The sequence below is a fragment of the Rhinolophus sinicus genome, chromosome 1 (genome assembly GCF_057876585.1).
Source record: "Rhinolophus sinicus isolate RSI-liver-muscle chromosome 1, RSI-T2T, whole genome shotgun sequence".
Classification (NCBI taxonomy): Eukaryota; Metazoa; Chordata; class Mammalia; order Chiroptera; family Rhinolophidae; genus Rhinolophus; species Rhinolophus sinicus.
In genome coordinates, this window is record NC_142501.1 from 104,494,265 (window position 1) to 104,513,675 (window position 19,411).

General features: G+C 42.0%; 1 protein-coding gene across 1 annotated transcript; it reads left to right on the forward strand.

The window, feature by feature from the left end:
- Window positions 1-247: 247 nt before the first annotated feature.
- LOC148759144 (optineurin-like) lies at window positions 248-14,558 on the forward strand. The gene is made up of 4 exons (XM_088796393.1): window positions 248-443; window positions 7,736-7,912; window positions 8,596-8,799; window positions 12,696-14,558. The coding sequence occupies exons 2-4, from the start codon at window positions 7,876-7,878 to the stop codon at window positions 12,773-12,775; spliced, it is 321 nt and encodes a 106-aa protein (XP_088652519.1). The 5' UTR covers window positions 248-443; window positions 7,736-7,875; the 3' UTR covers window positions 12,776-14,558.
- Window positions 14,559-19,411: the final 4,853 nt, after the last annotated feature.

Sequence of the window (19,411 nt, forward strand, 5' to 3'; positions counted from 1 at the left end):
CTAGAGCCAGCGGGAGTCGGCACAGGGAAGAGGGGCGGAAGGACACTTGGGGCAGGGCCCTCGGTGGGCTGGAGCCTTCGGAGGGCGGGGCCTGTCGGGGGCGGGGCGGCCTGTCGGGGGCGGGGCCTGTCGGGGGCGGGGCCTGTCGGGGGCGGGGCCTGTCGGGGGCGGGGCCTGTCGGGGCGGGGCCTGTCGGGGCGCGGGGCCTGTCGGGGCGGGGCTCGGGACATTCCCCGCCGCGGCGGGGAAGCCCATACGGCAGTCAGCTGAGCGTCGCTGGGCGGGGTCGCAAGGCGGCAAGTCAGCCCGAGGCTCCCCGAGTCCCCGCTGCCGCCCTCCCGCGTGTCCTCTGGTCCGCGTTTGCATCCGGGTACCGAGCCTCCCCCGGCGGGCACGATGCCGAGGAAGCAGTGACCGGGAAAAGGCGGGAGCGCGCGCGCGGGGTGGTCCGGGGCCGGGGGCGGGTAGGGGTTGGGCGAGGCGGTGGCTCCTTCTCTATCTACCCTGGAAGCTGTTCCCGCAGACCCCTTCCCTGCCATCCTGAGCCAGTAGGGGAGTGGGTGGCGAGGGGTGGGGCGTCCCCTCCTGTGGGAGGGTTTCCAGTTCCCGGCGGATCCTCACCTGGTGGGAAAGGGCCGCGAGGGCGGCCATCCCTCAGCGCCCTTCCCCCCTCTGCACCGGCCTGGCTGGCGGCAGGTGACTTTCCTCTGTAGGTCGCAAACGTGGTTTAAAGTGATACCCTCCCGCGGGTTGGGAATCACGTGCAGCTAGTGCCTCATTACAAGGGAAGTGGTTAAGGTTACACCTTTGGGAGACGTGAAAAACTGAAAACTACTCGAGCTTTAGGAAACGGCCCAGGAACACTGGAGAACAAATGACTTCTCTCAGGTGGTGGGATACTGAACAGCCACCTGAAAGGAATCTTCATAAACCGTTGTGTCTAGTACGTGTGTGTGTGTGTAAATGTGTATATACATACTTTTATACTTGTATTTAGACAGAGAATGTGAATGTTTCATGAGGCTGAGGAATTGCTTTTACTGTTGGAGATGTGTAAGCTGGAGACAATAAACATGGAACAGAGAAAATGAAACCAGGTTCGTCTGCCTCCTCCACCAGGAAAACTGTTGTACGGAAATGTGTGCCACAGACATATTTAAGGAAAACCAAAGCTGTAGGCCCGTAAAGTGGTGGTAGGACATGGAAAGCCTGAGATCTGGTTCAGCAAGTGGCAATGTGAACGGCAAACCCCCCTTGCTCTTTGTCTAGGGGCCAGGCTAACCCTCAGGCCCTGCCCAGTCTGTAGTCAGCTGGGAGACCCTGAGGAGGCCGGGCCAGGGACCGCCCTGGAAGGGACTACCCTGGAGAGAGGAGACAATGATTAGAGTCTTTGGGATGAACGGTCCGCTTTTCTGCTGGGACGGTTTCAGTAGTTCTTTAGATATTGTGAACAGCATTATAAAAGTAGTGTCTTTGTGTAATTGACCTCAGGTTGCGTCTTATGCTATGGAATCCAAATAAACCCTCCAAAAACCAAAAGAAACTTATTGTTGAAAGGAACTGGTCATTGTATTTATTACCTTACTGTGGAAGCCGCCCCTTTAAGTAGATCTCCGAGCCCTGCTTCTTGTGAGTTTTCTAGATACTTGAACTGTGTGATATGTTCTTTGGAATCTATGGAACAGTAAATACAAAGGAAAAGGAAAAAAGTAAACTTTGTCTTTTTGAAATTAACATCTATTTCATGCAGAAAAAAATATATTACAAGTTTTCATTGTTTTCACTTTGATGTGCATGAGGATTGAATAACAGAATATATGTTATGAAATGATGTCCAGATACCTTTGCATTAAGTTGGTGCAAAAGTAATTGTGGCTTAAAAGGTTAAAAATGAATGCAAAAACCTCAATTACTTTTGCACCAACCTAATAGTAATATAAAAAACAGTACTAATTTTCAAGGTAAGTTTTAAAAGTTGAATTTAAGAATCTGGAAGTGAATGCCGTAGAACTGTAGCAAAACTCGTAATACTAGCGTGTGGGTTTGTCACCTACACAGCAGGAAGTGTTTCATTAGTGTTAGACTTTAAAATACCTTGTTAAACTATATTTTCATATCATTTCAACAAACATTTCCTGAGGGCCTGCTGTATCTGTGCCAGTATCTGGGAAGAATGAAATAGAGACCATGGCCTAAGTTGGACAGGAAGATGGACGGGCATGGGGTGAACACTTTGCAGAAAAGGGCCAGGGAGGTGGAACACAGGTGGAACGCGCTATTGGGTACACAGAGGAAAGAACGGGACATCTCCTTGAGCTGGACATTGAACTGTCCAGTGGCTGTTTGTCAGGGCAAAAGGGGGCCATTCATTTGAAGCACAGGGCAGAACACAGATACAAGGGCGTAGAAGCAAGAGTGCAGGGAACTGTGAGCTCTGTAATGTCCTCTGGGTGTGAGTGGCATGGCGACAGGAGATGATATTGGTGACTAAGTGACAGACAGATCCTGAAAGGCCCTATTTGTCTCTCAGGAAGGAGCTGGACCTCTGTCTTGTATGGGAAGGGTTTTAAGCAGCCAGATGAGCTCATGTTGGGGAAAAAAAACAGTGGGCTGAGAGGGAACGATCTGAGAGTCAGACTGTGTAGGAGGCTATGAAATTTCATTCAGCAAGTATTTGTTGGACCCCCAAATATACCAGGTAATGTCCTAGGTGCTGTGGACAAAATAGGCAGAAATCCTGTACTCTGTAGAGTGCAACGTTGATATCTATAGTCCAGACAATACAAGAAGGGTCTGACCTAAGCTGGCGAGGACGGAGAGGGGGCGGAAGTGACAGCCTTTGGTGACCCATTAGTGACCCATTAGACTTAGAGGAAGAGGAAATGGGAAGAATCAAACACAACTCCCAGGTTTCTGCCTGGGATGATGAGGTGAAATCTATTTTCATTTTCCGTATATTACCCAATTACAAAATCAGAATACCATTTCTGGCATAAAAGATGAGCGTTGTTTTTATTCCCCTAGAAGGATACATACTTAGAGTTATTTCCCCAGGATGGGGATGGGTTTAGTTGATGCAGTCTTGGAATGTTGTAGTCACACAACAGCCTAGCCAACTGTCCCCCCGTGTCTTTCCTTAAGGAAAGAAGAGTCTGTGAGACTGTGCCTTTCTGGGACTTTGTTCCATCCTCAAGTTTACACCTTAGGTCTCTCTGTCTGGTCCCCAAAAGAAGGTTTGCAGCCAAAGACGGGTAAGATATCTCACAGGAGATACAACCTAAGCCAGGCGGAACCGAGTGGGGACCCCCAATGAGCTGCTTTAGAAAAATATGGGAAGGGGCCTAGCCTCCCCTTCCCCCTGCCTGGGAAAAGCTGTTGCCGGCTCTGGCTTTTCCCTGGCACCTGTTTGTGAGAGAAGTTACAAAAACAATAAAGATCAGTTCTCTCCACTTAGCTCAAGGGCACTGTTACAAAATAACCTTAATTTAGGACATTGTGGGACCTTGTGCTTCAGCTGTTGACTGACAAAGGGTACATACCTTAATTAGGACATTGTGGGACCTTGTGCTTCAGCTGTTGACTGACAATGGGTGATTGAGATAAATGTTTTTCTGTTATGATGTGTGAGTTTCAGAGACTGTGTAAGAAACAAGGTTGGTTTCTCTTGTTTTTGTATACCTATTCAATAAAAACCCCCCGTAGGCCTTATTCTGGGCTCCAGTCCTCTGAGACTGAGAGACCCCTGGCCTTCAGAGAGATTTAACTGCATTAAGTCTCTGTTTGTTTCTTTCTTAAAAACTTAACCCAAACCGCCCCTTCTCGCACCCTCACTGCCCCTGTTGCGCTGGATGCGACAGAATGTCACTCAGCTTCCTTGTGAACCCAAACCGGAATTTGCCAATAACCAGCTTTTGTCTCAGATCACCAAATAGGTTTTCACTGTTTAAAATTTCTTCATTCACATGGGGATTGAACCTATGAATACTTAATCAGCAAATTTGGAGAATCAATCACAACAGTGTAGGGTTAGACTTATTCTGTATTATTGTGCTTCCCCGAAAATAAGACCTAGCCGGACAATTAGCTCTAAAGCGTCTTGTGGAGCAAAAATTAATATAAGACAGGTATTATGTTAGATAAGACTGGGTCTTATAGTAAAATAAGTCCGGGTCTTATATTAATTTTTGCTCCGCAAGATGCATTAGAGTTGATTGCCCGGCCAGGTTTTATTTTTGGGGAAACAGCGGTATTCCCACTGGTCCAATGTCTAGTGGGTGGAAGTCAGTATAAGGCAGATTTAAGTTCAATACAAAATGACTTTCTGACAATCAGAACGATCCTGTAATATAATGGGCAGTTGCCTGCTAAGGTCATTGCTCATAGTTTCTGTCATTGATGTCATTTACGCCTGGTCTATATGACCATCTGCCGCAAAAGCCAGACAAGACTTATTTTTTTCTTATTTTTCTTTTGTTCAAGACCAGGGTTAAATGTCTGATCCGCCATCTTGGGCCGCCAGAGCCAGAATAAGGAGTTGGACTGGATCATTTTAAAGCCCAACTCAGGGATGAGATTTAAGCTCATGCCTACAAAGTCAAGCCATTGCTATAACTACAAGTAGTTAAGCAATTCCAGAATTTATCATTCTGGAGTTAAGAATGATAAAAATATATAATCGGGAATTCAAATAGTGGATCTGGGAATAAAATCCCCGAGATTTTGCTTTTGATCTTTGGACCTTCTATGTAGCTCTCTTTCTTCCTCATCAGGGAAATCTTGACAAATCCCGTGTTAAATCAATTCAGCCTTCTGTAGTTAAATATCACCTTTGCTTGTAAATGACACATTTCAGATCCACATTAGTTGGACTTTTATGGAAAAATCTGGAATCAGGTAGAACCTTGGAATAAATGGCTTAGTGCCAATTTCCATAACCTTTGAAGATGCGTTCAAGGATGTATAATACATCTCTGTGTTTCATTGAAAGTAGCTCAAGGTGTTGTTAAAAACAGGGTAAGTACTCAGCTTCTTCTAAGTGGCATTCTACCAAGAGACCTTTCACATATGCACTGTACTGTGATAAATCATAATGAGGCCCCTTGAAATATTCTAAAATCATAAAGTTCTCTTTGAGTCACCACAAGTCAGTTAAATTGCTGTTAGTAATATTTTGGTACTAATTTACATGCTTATCATTTTGGTATTTACATACTTATATTCAGCATACAGGCTAACTGTTTATTTACTGTGACATCTGCATTACCAAATAATTTTTCCTAACAGTGCTGAATAGCAAAGGCTTTACTATAACTAGGATAGGCATGTGTATTATTAGTGTGAGAGGGTGGCATGGCCCTGAGGCTGTTAGGGTGCATGTGTTGAATGGTATGGGTTGGACTGTGACCTTATTAGAAGCTTAAGAACACTTTTTGAGCTGAAAAGTACTGTAATGACCATTTGCTACATAAGTCACATTTGCTAACCATCACAAGAGGTCAGGTGACATCTGGAGGTCACACATCTGGTTATTGGCACCCAGTGTTTATTCTATGTCTCCCTTAGTATAACCCTATTTTTTTCCTGGTGTCCTTATAAAATCTGGGCAACATGGAAAAGTGAGAAGCACCAATGTAATAATTAGAACCTGTTTAACTTCTTTGTGGTGTGTCTGAAGACTTGGTAGAGGCATAAAGGATAGTCAAAGAGGACAAATATCTGGGTGGTTTTCTTTCCTCCCTCTCTCCTCCCCTCTCCTTTCCTTCTCTTTCCCCTCTCTTGGAAAAACTATTAAGGAGAAATGTGTGCATATAATAAAATGGAACGAAACACATTTGTGGATACCTGCTTAGGTACTTTTTCAAAAAATCTGTAAAATATTTCCATTTACTTTTTCGAAGTGTAGTGTAATCACTGAATACCTGAGGAAATTTAATGTGGACAAGTAAATGATACACGTTACAAGGATTTTATCTTTCAGTCTATTACCTAGAATTTTAGTATTCCTCTGCAAAATTGATGGGAACACCGATACTAAGTAAAAACCCATTTTATGAAATGTTAGCACCAACATCATTCTGTATAAAACTGAATTTTACAGAAAGCCAGAAACTGGCTTTATTCAAATTATTTTTGTCCAAATTATTTTATGCAAAATAATCCAGATTATTTTATTGTGGAAAACAAAAGCAGTTCGTTCTCGTCCCCTGATACTATCAGAGAGCACACGTCAGCAGTATCCTCTTTGCTAAACGAATTGGGATATGGGGCACATTGGTGACTTCAACGGCTCACACTTGAATATTGTACTTTATCAGTGTTTTTTTACTTCCCAACATTGCCATCTTCATTAAAGAATCTCATGAGAATGCCTTTCCTTGTGCTAGCTGCCCTAGGGAGACGTCACACAGGTGACACTGTTGGGGGCCTGCTGTCCCATCAGTAGTAGCTCCATCTCTGATTTCCTACAAGTACCTTTAGACCAAAGGCAGGTCGCCAGTCTCCTGGTTCCAGGGGACCCCCAGAGAGCCCAGGTGCCGCCTCCTGTTGGATCGGGAGGAAGTACCACCCTGCATTAGTGTGTTTGGTTGCCTTTTCTTGTATGGGCACTGGGAGAGCACTCTTAGTCGTGATGATGCAGTGAGACATCAGAGAGTGGACTTCTCTCTCCTCGTCCTCACTGACTGCAGGGTTTCGTGAAAAGGCTTATCATCTTCTTCATGAAATGTGTAAAAGAAAATGTTTGCCTGTAGCATGTAGCCAGTCATGAGAAGAGAGTTCTGTTTGCCCAGGTGATAGGCCCTACAGAGGTGGAGTGGGGATACACTTGTCTCTTATTGACGTCGGCTTTGCCCCCGCTAGAGGTTAATGGTATGCTTAAAACAGTCTCAGAACATGCAATAACTAGGCGAGATTTCTTAGTCTTTTTAGTGTGCTTTGCAAAATGATCCAATATTGAAGCCTAAATATTCAGTCATCCCTTTATGGTCCTATAGGTCTGGGTTTGGAGTCATCCTTGCTACTTGGTTGTGCCTCTTAAGTGACCTTGGAAGAGCTATAAAACCTCAGTGAACTCAGCTCTGTCACCTGTAAAATAAATATAATTGAGTTTCCGTGAGGATTAGAAACTGACGTGTCTGATGCAGTGATTCGGGACATAGTGAGTATCTGAAATGTGTTAGTTCTCCCTTTCTTCTTAGCCAAAAATACAAGAAATAAAATATGGAGGTTAACAGCTTATTGAAATATACTTAACATACCATGCAATTCACCCACAATATGGAGACTCGAATGGAATGATGTGCATGGGAAAATCAGCTTATTGATGCTTTGCCCATATCCACAGATATACATATATTTACATACATATATATATATATATATATATATATATATATATATATATATATATGTGGAAATCCTCTTGAATGACTCTTGCTAAGATTCCTGATCATCATGATGCCGTGCCCTTTTGCCCTTTTCTTCCTCCTCCATTTCCCAGCTCCTCACTGTACCCCTTTACACACCCATATGCACAGGCATCCAAGTGCACACACATACACACTGAGCTAGGATAGCCTTTGTTTAAAAGAGTCAAAAAATATTCAAAATATGATGGGAGGGAAAGTAGGCAACTTTTGGAATACATATTAGCAATTGCTAATGGATTTGGGGGGATTCATGGGGAGCCCTTGCAGAGGACGGACAGCTATATTTTCTGTTTGTAACTTTTCCATAGGATCTGTTGCCATGTCCCACCAATAGCTTAACTGCCTAACTGAAAAGGGGGACAGCCCCAACGAAACCACAGGAAATGGACCCCCCAATCTGGCTCACCCAAACCTGGACACATTCACCCCAGAGGAGCTGCTGCGGCAAATGAAGAAGCTGCTGATGGAGAACCATCAGCTGAAAGGTAAGCAACACCTGGCCCCCGTGTTTCTCCATTCACCCTGGACCTTCCTGAATATAATACCCTTTGTAATAAGGCTTGTTGTTGAACTCCCTGCTCTCTGTCTGGTTCCCAAGGAGCAGAAAGAGCACAGAATTAAGCTTTCAGTAAGGCTAAAGCTGCTTTCATTGTTTACTTTTGGGTGAAGGTAAGAATAAAAAGTATTTTATGTGTCTCAGGGAAATGGCATAATGACATTTAGCTAATTTGAAAGGAAACAGAACGAAAGAAAGGAAACAGAACGAAAGAAGGCTGCTATTATTGTAGAGTTAGTCCTAAATATCATTACTTTGTTAAGAGGAAGCATTCTAATATCTCAAGCCATGGCTTTTGGCAGGACCTGTGTTTGAATCTGGTTAGTCTTTGTAGTTATACACAGGTACTTGTGCTATATGGAGGTACCCAAATCAATTTTATTGTCTTGAGTCTTATGAGGACTAGAAATACCCTTAGACCCGCTGGTCCTGTCTGAAAACAAAAGCCCCTCATCTTGCTACAGTCTTCTTCTGGCTGACCCTTAGGCCCAGGCCCAACATGGCATCTTTAGATCCAGAGCCTCCTGGTGAAGGGGTCTGAGGGGCAGTGAGATTCATGAAGTCAGGTTCAGTCCCCTGGTGTGTGACACCCTCACTCTGAACCCCATACAGAAGCCATGAAGCTAAATAACCAAGCTATGAAAGGACGATTTGAGGAGCTTTCAGCCTGGACAGAGAAACGGAAAGAAGAACGCCTGTTATTTGAGATCCAGAGCAAAGAAGCCAAAGAACGCCTAATGGCCTTGAGTCATGAAAATGAAAAATTGAAGGAAGAACTTGGAAAACTAAAAGGGGAAAACAGAAATGTCATTCCAGGTGAGCAGACTGATTGGCTGTGATTTTATTTTACTAATATTTGTAGTATCTTATTTGTAGAACCTTATTTGTCTGGACTTCTAGATCAAAGCCTTTCATGGTTCAGGTTAGACAGATGTTTTGCATTACCTTGAAAGAAGTGTTCTTGCTGAGAAGATTGGTTGCAGTTTTAAGGGCCATGAATAATCACTGTTGGGGGAAAGAAATTTGTAAAGCTTTGACCGTATTGATTATAGTCAAAAGAATGTTGCAGTTATAAACTAACATTTTGTATTCATTACAGACAGTGCAGAAGGACCTCTACCTAGAACCATCCAAGTGTGTTTTTAGTGTGTGTCTGTGATATAAAATTGCATTTTAAGAAATCTGTTACTCAGAAGTGTTACTTGTTGACCTTGTCCTTCCTCTCTGTCTAAGATAGATTCATCACTTTTCATTGTACATTTACTTCTGAAAGATGGTTTAAGAAATGTCATCTTGTGATAGAAGATTATACAGGGTTGCCGTGTTTTCACTGACCCAAAGAACCTGGGAAATACGCTCACAGCCAAGAGTGGGTATCAAAGATGTTAGTGAAAAACAAAGCAGAGCAGATGCGCAGCCTCTGCCTGGTTGCTCGCGCTCACTGGGTATTATTTGTTTACATGGACACAACTGCTGTTCATTTTCTTCCAAACCTGGATCTTAACTCTTTGGAGGACAGAGCACTGGGTTGATTCAGGGAGGACGTAACTCCAGATATCAGTGATCTTTCTTGAGACTTTACCTTGAACTTTGATGATCTCTAATTCCTTGAATGGGTAAAGAATGTGAACAGAGAAATAAAATGGAAAGAAAGTAATGAAAAGGGGATGGTATAGAATAATCTAAAGAATGAAAAGTTGTTTAGAAAAGTATCAGTTGGTATCAGTGATCTACTCATCAACTCGTGCTCGTGAGACAATGGAAACATTGAGCTTTAATACATTCATGTTAGTGTTGGAAATGTTTCACTGTGGATAAGGCTTACCACAACTGATGCTTCAACGTGTCTTCCAGTTGGAAGAGCATTAAGTCACGTTTGGGGGGAAATCGCTCATTGTCTGAATGTTTTTGAGGTGTAATACTCTGAAGAAATGATTACACCTGGGACATATGAGTAATTTTCTATTCTCTGGAAGAAAATGTCTTATATGGTTTTCCTCCCTTGGCTTTTGGGAGGTGAACTGACAGTTGGCTTCAGCCGGCTGGGACCTAGCACATTGAAGCCAAAAAGGAAGCTTCCAGAAGCAGTTTGAGATTGTCTGCCTGGAGGTTTTCTTACAGAGCCCAGCATTGGAAGAAGTTGAGATCAGAAGTTGAAACTGTGGACAGCTTGTGTCAGTGTAGGCGATCTGTCGAAGTGAGCTACAAGCAGGACTCAGAAACGAGTCCTTGGGACACAAGACTTGGGTATTTGCGACAATGAGATACTTGGGGCTCTTTAATACCCTTGGTCATCAGCCTTCTCCCCCCCAAACTGTGCCTCCCGGGCTGACCCCTTGCCTCCCTTGAGGTGGTTTTTAGATTTAGGCGGTCATCTTCCTCACTTAGTAAAGCTCTCAAGGCCTGGGACTTGTCTCACTCATGCTGGCCCATGTTTGCCACTGTTCCCACAGGGGGGAATCCCCCCTCAGCATCAGGGCTTCTCAAGTGTTTTGTCCTACACAGGGAAGAGAGTTGGAAATTTCCTCTAGAGATCTGCCTTCCAATCCTCAGGGTGAGGCAGAGGCATTAATGGTTCTGTTTGATTTCACTGAATTATACTCTATATAATGTCTCTACAGAGTAGTTTTTAAATTTTAATTGCAGACTGCTAGGCGAAGGTCATTAGACAGGCTTTTCTTCTTGGATTATAGAATGGGATATCAACTGGGCACGTTGCTAGGACAGTAGGATGGAGATATTATCTAAATACAGAGAAAGACAGAGAAGTTGCTGTGTTTCACAAAGTCAATGGTAAGTGACTAAAAGTGAGGACAGTGTGACAAATGGTGGAATTGGGGCTGAGATCCTAGAAAATAAACCATGGGAGTTCTAGTCCAGGAAGTCAGTGAACAGACTCTCGGGGGTAAAATAGAGAGACATTTAAAGTGTTAGAGTACAAGGTGTCTATGGCCAAACAAATAGATTCATATTTTCTCAAAGGCATTTAAGAGATGCTCAGAATTGTGAAAAAGAAAATTAACCTGACAGTCAGAGGTTCTAGTGTCACGGCCTTATAGCCCTGGTCCTCAGACACTTGTTTAAAACTTCATTCCAGGAACATTCTTTTATAAGGAGACAGAAAAGTCAAATAAAGCTCTAAGCCTCTTCCTTTTTAAAAAAAATAAAACTCTATTTCCTACCTTCCTGCCAAGGTAGTTTTAAAAAATCCATTCCATAAAATGTTTTCTGACAGATCAGGTGGGTAAATGTGAAGATTCCTAATGATCCTATGTAGTCTTGCCTTCATCTGTCTGCTTCCTGGTTCCAGGCTCAGTGGTACCTTTCCTTGTATGTTGTCCTTCCTTTACATGTACGTTTCTTTGGTGTGAGTCATTACTAAGAGAGATGGCACAGGCTCTTAATCTTTCCTTGCAGACCTGACTCTTCCGTTTCACAAGGAGTTGCTTTGCTCAAAGTCCTGTGCTAGTTTCCCAGCAAGGAAATGCTGCAAATGAAGGAAGAGCATGATCTCGATGGTAGGAGGGGCACCTCCCTGCTGCAAGCTAATACCCGTCCATCAGTTTTTAACATTTCATGGACGAGCTGGTTTATGTTCCAGGCACATGCCCTTCTGATACTTTTTGGTTCCACTGCGAACCTTTGGGCCTGGTTACCATCCCTTAGGAAAGCTGTCACAGAGAGGGGTATGTGTGCGGTGCATGTCAGTTTTCTGATGTGTTGCCTCCTCTGACAATCTCAAGTGTACATATTTCTGGTGGTGCCATGCCCTCAAGAGTAGTGAAGGTTTCCTGAGGAGGAAATCAGAGAGGCCGAGAAGGTCAGAGCTGGAAGAGACCAGAGACCCTGTGTGCCATGTCTTTCTTTCTAACTCAAGTAAACTGAGGCCAAGACATTAAGTGAATGTGCTCATGGCAGCACGTACACTGATTAGCTGAGTGTGGAGTCGAGTCTGTTCTCCCTGCTCCCAAGTAAAACCTTGCCTCTAAACAGGGTCTTTCTTCCGACTTTGTCGTATGCAGTGATTGCATCTGGCTGAACACAACACGTACTTGATGTATTGGTGAAATATTAATGTTTATAGAGCCTGAAATTTAATTTTTTTTAAGCTTTCATACCAGCCTCTGAACTTTCAATTTGCTTATTTCTCACCAGACTTAAGTTTAGCATCTTAAAGCACCAACCCAGAGTATTATAGTATCCAGACTATATACCTGGGAGAATTTTGGACCTTTCATTGTGTTTTGCTGTTACTGTGCCAAGTGATGTCCTTGATGCTTTGGCTTCTAAGTGGACATGACAGGTATGGGGAGCGAGGGGGTGGGTGTGCACTTGTGGAGTAAAATAAAAAGCAAGAGGTTGAATTTTGGCAGCATTTTATCCTTATTTTCTGATATTCTGGACTAAAATTTGCAAGTCTACCATTGCCAAGGTCTGGTTGGTTATTTTCATAATATCAGATTATTCCAGCATGCTGAGGAAGCCTTTCTTTCATGAGGTGATTTTAATTTGCTGTTATTTGAATACAGTAAAATGATATGAAAATGTTATGTCAAAATAAATTGCCAAGGACAAGCTGGAATATTCTGTTGTAAAGCATAGGTGACAAAGATGTTGAAAAACTGCCTTCCCAGTGGGTGTGGAGCACTTGAGTTTGAAAGCCAGGTTCTTAGTTTGATTAGTTAATTTGCTTTGTTCCTCGTCATTTCCAGGACCCCACTGGGGACCCCAAGGCAGTAGCAGAACAGGAAATGGAACAGCTAAAGACCCAGGTGGCGCGCCTTCAAGCTGAAAAGGCAGATCTGCTGGGCATTGTGTCTGAATTACAACTCAAGCTGAACTCAAAAGCACTCTGAAAACTCCTTTGTTGAAATTAGGATGGCTGTAAGTGTTTTGGCTTTGGTTTTGTTTTAAGCAAATTACAAAACCTCACCTGGACAGTTGATACAAATACCACCATTTCTTTTCAACACAGAGGAGCCAAGTAGTGGGAAAATTTCAGTGTAGCAAAGATAAATTGGCTCTTATTTCTTAAGTATCACATAATGCTTGTAAGGGTGATCATTGCTGAAATGGAAAAATATCGACTACCTTTTATGACAAAAGAGATCGTCCTTCTTTTTCCCAGTGTGTCCTGACAACCGGCCTTCTCAGTATTTAACAACCGGTAAGTCAGTGATTAGTTGCCAAGACTAATGTTTTCTACGTGGGTATCAGGTTGACGAGTTCCTCCTAACTAAGGTCGGGCTGAAACCTAGAACTAAAATCCCTGATACCTGAACATCCTGGCTTGATTTACATACTATGTGAGATATGATGAAAGCACATCCCAAGACTCAGCATGTGTTTTTCTCAAAGAAGTAAGTTAATCTTCATTTTCAATAATCACAAGAAATAGGGGTGTAGACAGTATAAAATTGATTCTGAAAAAATTAGGTGGTTTGTGGGGAGAGGGAACAGTAGATTTGTCTTTCATTGTTTGTCAAGTTTAATATGTCACGTAATTTGTGTTTTCTAAACAAACTTAAACTGACAGCCAGTAAGGAGAGGGGAAGTGTGTAAGAAGTGTGACCCAGGAGAATTGAGAAGCAGCAAGGAAATTCAACCCGAATTGGAAAATTCGCCCTAGAAAATGAAAATAAGCTGTAGTTCAAATGTAGGTCAAAACACTGTGGATGAGTGAGTGGTATGACAAAGGCTCTCCTTCAACCCTGCACCAAATGGCTCCTAACCCACTTACTTGCTGAACCAGGAACTGAGCCTGTGCACCAGTGAAGTCTGGCAATTTGCAAGATACCAATATTGTTTGTTTTACTTTTTATCACCACTAAGTTCTTTTTTAAAAACCAGTTTTGCTGTCACACAGTTTAAGATTCGGTTGTTCCACAACTCTGTATAGAAAAACTGCAGCTCCTGGGCCACGCCCCACCTGCTTTTCCTGCTTCCCCAGATAACCACTTTCAACAAATTTAGCTGGTTCTTTCCATATTTACCTCCACATATCAGGCTTAAATTGCCCCTTAAAATATCCCCCCTGTTTTCAACATAGTTTATTGATCTCCCACTATGAAGGATGAATATTTAACTGTCTTTCATCCCCATCATCGTCATCACACACACATGCTAGACTCACTAAGATAAAAAGAGAGAAGACACTAATTAACAAAATCAGAAATGAAAAAGGGGAAGTTATCATGGGTGCAAATAGAAAGGATCATCCGAGAATACTATGAAAGACTATATGCCACCAAATCCAATAACCTAGAAGAAATGGACAAGTTCTTACATACATACATATAGCCTTCCTAGGCTGAACCATGAAGAACTGGAAAATCTAAACAGACCGATCACCAGTAACGAAATTGAACCATTCTTCCAAAACCTTCCCAAAAACAAAAGTCCGGGACCAGATGGCTTCACCAGTGAATTCTACCAAACCTTCAAAGAGGATCTAATACCAATCCTGCTCAAACTCTTCCAAAAAATTGAAGAAGAGACAGTACTCCCTATCTCATTTTATGTGGCCAACTTTACCCTGATACCAACACCTGGTAAGGACAACACAAAAAAGAAAACTACAGACCAATATCTCTGATGAATACAGATGCAAAAATCCTAAAACAAAATTCTAGCAAATTGAATGCAACAATGCATTAAAAAGATTATCCATCACAACCAAGCAGGGTTCATCCCAGGGGCACAAAGATGGTTCAACATCTGCAAATCCATCAATGTGCTACATCACATAAACAAAATAAAGGACAAAAATCATATGATTATATCAATTGATGCAGAAAAAGCATTTGACAAGATACAACAGCCATGTATGATTAAAACACTTAATAAAATAGGTATAGAAGGAAAATACTTGTACTTAATAAAGGCTATGTATGACAAACCCTCAGCTAATCTCATAATTAATGGTGAAAAACTGAAGCCGTTTGCTCTACGTTCAGGAACACGACAGGGCTGTCCCCTATCACCTCTGCTTTTCAACATAGTGTTGGAAGTCCTTGCCAGAACAACCAGGCAAGAGAAAGAAATGAAAGGTATCCAAATTGGGAATGAAGAAGTTAAATTATCACTCTTTGCAGATGACATGATGCTATATATAGAAAACCCTAAAGACTCCCCCAAAAAGGTATTAGAAATAATCAACGAATATGGTAAAGCTGCCGGCTACAAAATCAACGTACAAAAGTCCATTGCATTCCTATATACTATCAATGAAATCTCAGAAAAAGAAATGCAAAAAACAATTCCTTTTGCAATTGCAGCAAAAAGAATAAAATACCTAGGAATAAACTTAACCAAGGATGTGAAAGACCTATATGCTGAAAACTACAAGACATTTTTAAAAGAAATTGAAGAAGACTCAAAGAAATGGAAAGACAGTCTGCGTTCATGGATTGGAAGAATCAACATAGTTAAAATGGCCATATTACCCAAAGCAATATACGGATTCAGTGCAATCCCCATCAAAATCCCAATGGCATTTTTTAAAGAAATAGAACAAAAAAATTAATCAGATTTGCTTGGAACCACAATAGGCCCCGAATAGCCAAAGCAATCTTAAGAAAAAAGAACAATGCTGGAAGTATCACAATCCATGACTTCAGCTTGTACTACAGGGCAACAATAATCAAAACAGTATGGTATTGGCAGAAAAACAGACACGTAGACCAATGGAATAGAATTGAGAACCCAGAAATAAAACCACATAAATATGGACAGATAATTTTTGAGAAAGAAGCAAAAATGCAATGGAGAAAAGGTAGCCTCTTCAATAAATGGTGCTGGCAGAATTGGAAAGCCACGTGCAAAAGAATGAAACTGTACTGCTATCTGTCACCGTGTACCAAAATTAATTCAAAATGGATCAAAGACTTAAGCATCAGACCTGAAACAATAAACTGCATGGAAGAAAACATTGGCACTAAACTTATGGACCTTGGGTTCACAGAGCATTTTATGAATTTGACTCCAAAGGCAAGGGAAGTAAAAGCTAAAATAAATGAATGGGACTATATGAAACTTAAAAGCTGCTGCACAGCAAAAGAAACCATCGACAAAATAAAGAGGCAACCAACTGAATGGGAGAAGATTTTTGCAAACAGTGCCTCCGATAAGGGGCTAATATCCAAAATATACAAGGAACTCATGCAACTCAACAACAAAAAACAAAAAAACAAAAAGTAAGAGAAGATTACAGACAGCATTATCGAATTAAGACTTTTTTTGTTGAAAAAAATGCAGTGATCATCTCATTAAACATTCACAGTGTGAGATGTGATTTCTCCTTAACCTTGGGAATCAATTCTTCTTGGAAAGCAATTCAAATTACCATAAAACATTTGTAGCTGACTGAGGCCCAAGTTACTCAAGATGAGTTACTTGTAACTCCCTACAACTTCTTAAGAAATTATGGAGAGTTAAAATGGGGAACAGATGAGAGACTATCAACTGAGAGGTGACTTGTAGTCATTTTATAGAAGAAAGTTTTGAAACAATCATTCAAGAAATAGTAGAAAATCAAGTGCAGATATGTGGCAAAGTCGATGACAATAAAGGATGCATTTTTGAGACTCCTGGTGCTTTTATGTTTGTTCTTCATTCTGAGTAATTCAAGGTTCCACATTCTAAGACTCTGCTACAGTATCGATGACATTTTATTGCAACTGAATTTATTTCAAAAGTTGATACTGGTTTGGGGTTAGCCTATTCTCAGTCAACTTCCTTCGTAACCAAATTATACTATCTTACTCGTTCAGAATGATGATCTCACAGCAAAACTGGAAACTGCATCTTCAGAATGTCTCCATCTGTGGGGTGGCCAGTTGGCTCAATGGTTAGAGCATCGTGCTCATAACACCAAGGTTGCCGGTTCGATTCCCGCATGGGTCAGTGAGCTGGACCCTCCATAACTAGTAGATTGAAGAGAACGATTTCACTTGGAGCTGAGCTGCGCATCCCACAACTAGATTGGAAACAATTACTTGACATGGAGCTGATGGGTCCTGGAAAAAACACTGTTCCCCAATTGTTAAACAAATTTTGTTTTAAACAGGTTTTTTAAAAAGGATGTCTACAACTTGTTGAAGAAAATCAATCTTAACAGGAGTTATTATCTATAAAGGAGTACAAAAGTCATGTGAAAAACTAGAGAATAAAAAGAAGTGGAGATAAAAATTATTAAACCTCAAAATTCATATAGTCACGAATGAGGTAGAAAAGCGTGAAACAGAACACTAAAAATTCTGGGATATTGAAGACTGTGCAAGGCACGATGTACTGGAAAAAATTTTTTAAATTTATTTTTAGAGGTTAATTCATTGATTTTTAACATGCCTTAATTCATTTCACTGCAAATTACATTTTTGATATACATATTGTATGTCATTCCTCTACTCCCGTTAACAGCAGTTACATTTTTATTTTTAGATTTTGGGAACTAAGGTGGTATTTGCTGCTCTTTTTTAATATTTCAGTTCCCATCATTATTATCACTCAGTTAATCTGTGAGAATCATTCTTTCTGGAAAATCATTTTATTTTTAAGACCAGTTGATATAAAACGAGACTATTAGGTAGTAAATAAAAAGGGTGGTTTAAAAATTGCACCATACTCTTAGATTATTAAGTCATATTGTTCAATTTGTAAAATTTAAAATTAATTCCCTTTTTGGAACAGTCAGATGAGATGATTCAAAATATTTTCATAATTCTGATTTATTTCAATCCATATTGATGATGATGAATATTTTAAACTTCAGGTTTTTTCACATTTAAATTGCCTTCCGAATCATTTAATGCAAACAAACAATATAATTCACATGACAAATTTTTAAAAAATTTTCTTCTCAACAGATTCAAAATAAGCATGATAAAACTTGAAAACTTCCTTCACACAACTGAAGGAAGAGACCCTCAGGTCAGTTCATAACATCTGCCTTTTGCTGTGCTCACCTTTCATAATCCTTTCCCATTGAGAATGAGCAGGATCTGTCCCTTGCCTCTAACCCTCAGAATGTGGCAAAAAGTAAAGGAATTTTGCACATGTAAGTAACTCAGATCATTGTGAGTCAATCAAAAGGGGAATGAATCTGAGTGAGCCTGATTTCATCAGCTGAAAACCTTTAAAAGAAGACTGAGCCCTGCTCCGGGAAGTGAGAGGCTCCCTTGGCTGCCTCCTGAAGTCTCAGCCATCCTGAGTGAGCGCACATGGCCACGAACCGTGAAGGGCTCTGCCATAGGCTGAATGCTCATGTCATGTCCCCCTGAAATTCATAGGTGAAGTCCTGATGCCCCACGTGAAAGTCTTTGGAAACAGAGCCTTTGGGAGATGATTAGGTCGTGAGGATGAAGCTCTCATGAATGGGACGAGTGCCCTTATAAAAGGCCTAAGAGAGAGCCCTTGCCCCTCTGCCATGTGTCACAGCAAGAAGACCGGTGTCCATGGACCAGGAAGTGGGCCCTCACCAGACACTGCATGTGCAAATGCCTTGGTCTTGTACCATGCAGGGAGTCACACGGGGTCTCAGCCCCCCTCCCCACATAAGAACGGAGGACATGGTGAGGCCAAAAAGGAACACCCATGGAGCCATAGCTAAGGGAGTCATACCACTATAGTCTCACTGGCGGCTGGGTTGGAGACACAGGAAGCAGGAGCCACACTATCCGCAACCTGCCATCCACGTATCTCTGCCAAACAATCTCGCTAGCAATCCTCTTCTCTGCAATCTGCAATCCACACTACATCTGTGGGGACAGAGCCAGGAGTGCAGTTTCCAGGCTCTCGGCCTCATGTAGAAAGGTGCTGGCTCAGGTAGTAAATGGCCATCAACTGTGATTGCATGGCCATCAGCTGTGGCTAGTTGGCCATCAGCTGTACCCAGTGAGCCATTGGCCACTAATATAACTGCTGTGGCTACGCTAGCAGCAAATGGGGGCTAGCAAGAAGATGGTGGCTGAATGAGCAAGAGCGGATTGCAGTTAGCACAGCAGATTGCAGCTAGCAAGAGGAAGTCGGTCAGTTGGCAGAAAAGCGGACAGCAGGTTGCACGTCGTGTGAATCAAGCCGCCAGTGAGACCATAGTGGTATGACTCCCCTACCTATGGCTCCGTGGGTGTTCCTTTTTGGCATAGCCACTTCCTGTGTTCTTATGTAGGGAGCGGGAGCAGAGACCCTGCAGGCTGCCCCGCACAACAACATCCCTTAGATTTTTCATCAGTGAGAAATGCCTGGTGGTGAATCTCTGTTTTTATTTTTCTGAGTATTGGCACATGTTTTCACTTCATAGAAAATTCCATGTTGGTAGTTAGTGTCTTTGATGATATGGAAGATGACATTCTGTTGCACTTTGGCTTCCGTAATTGCTGTTGAGTAAGTGGTTCTCCAACTGTTCGTTTTTTGAACATAATCTATTCCA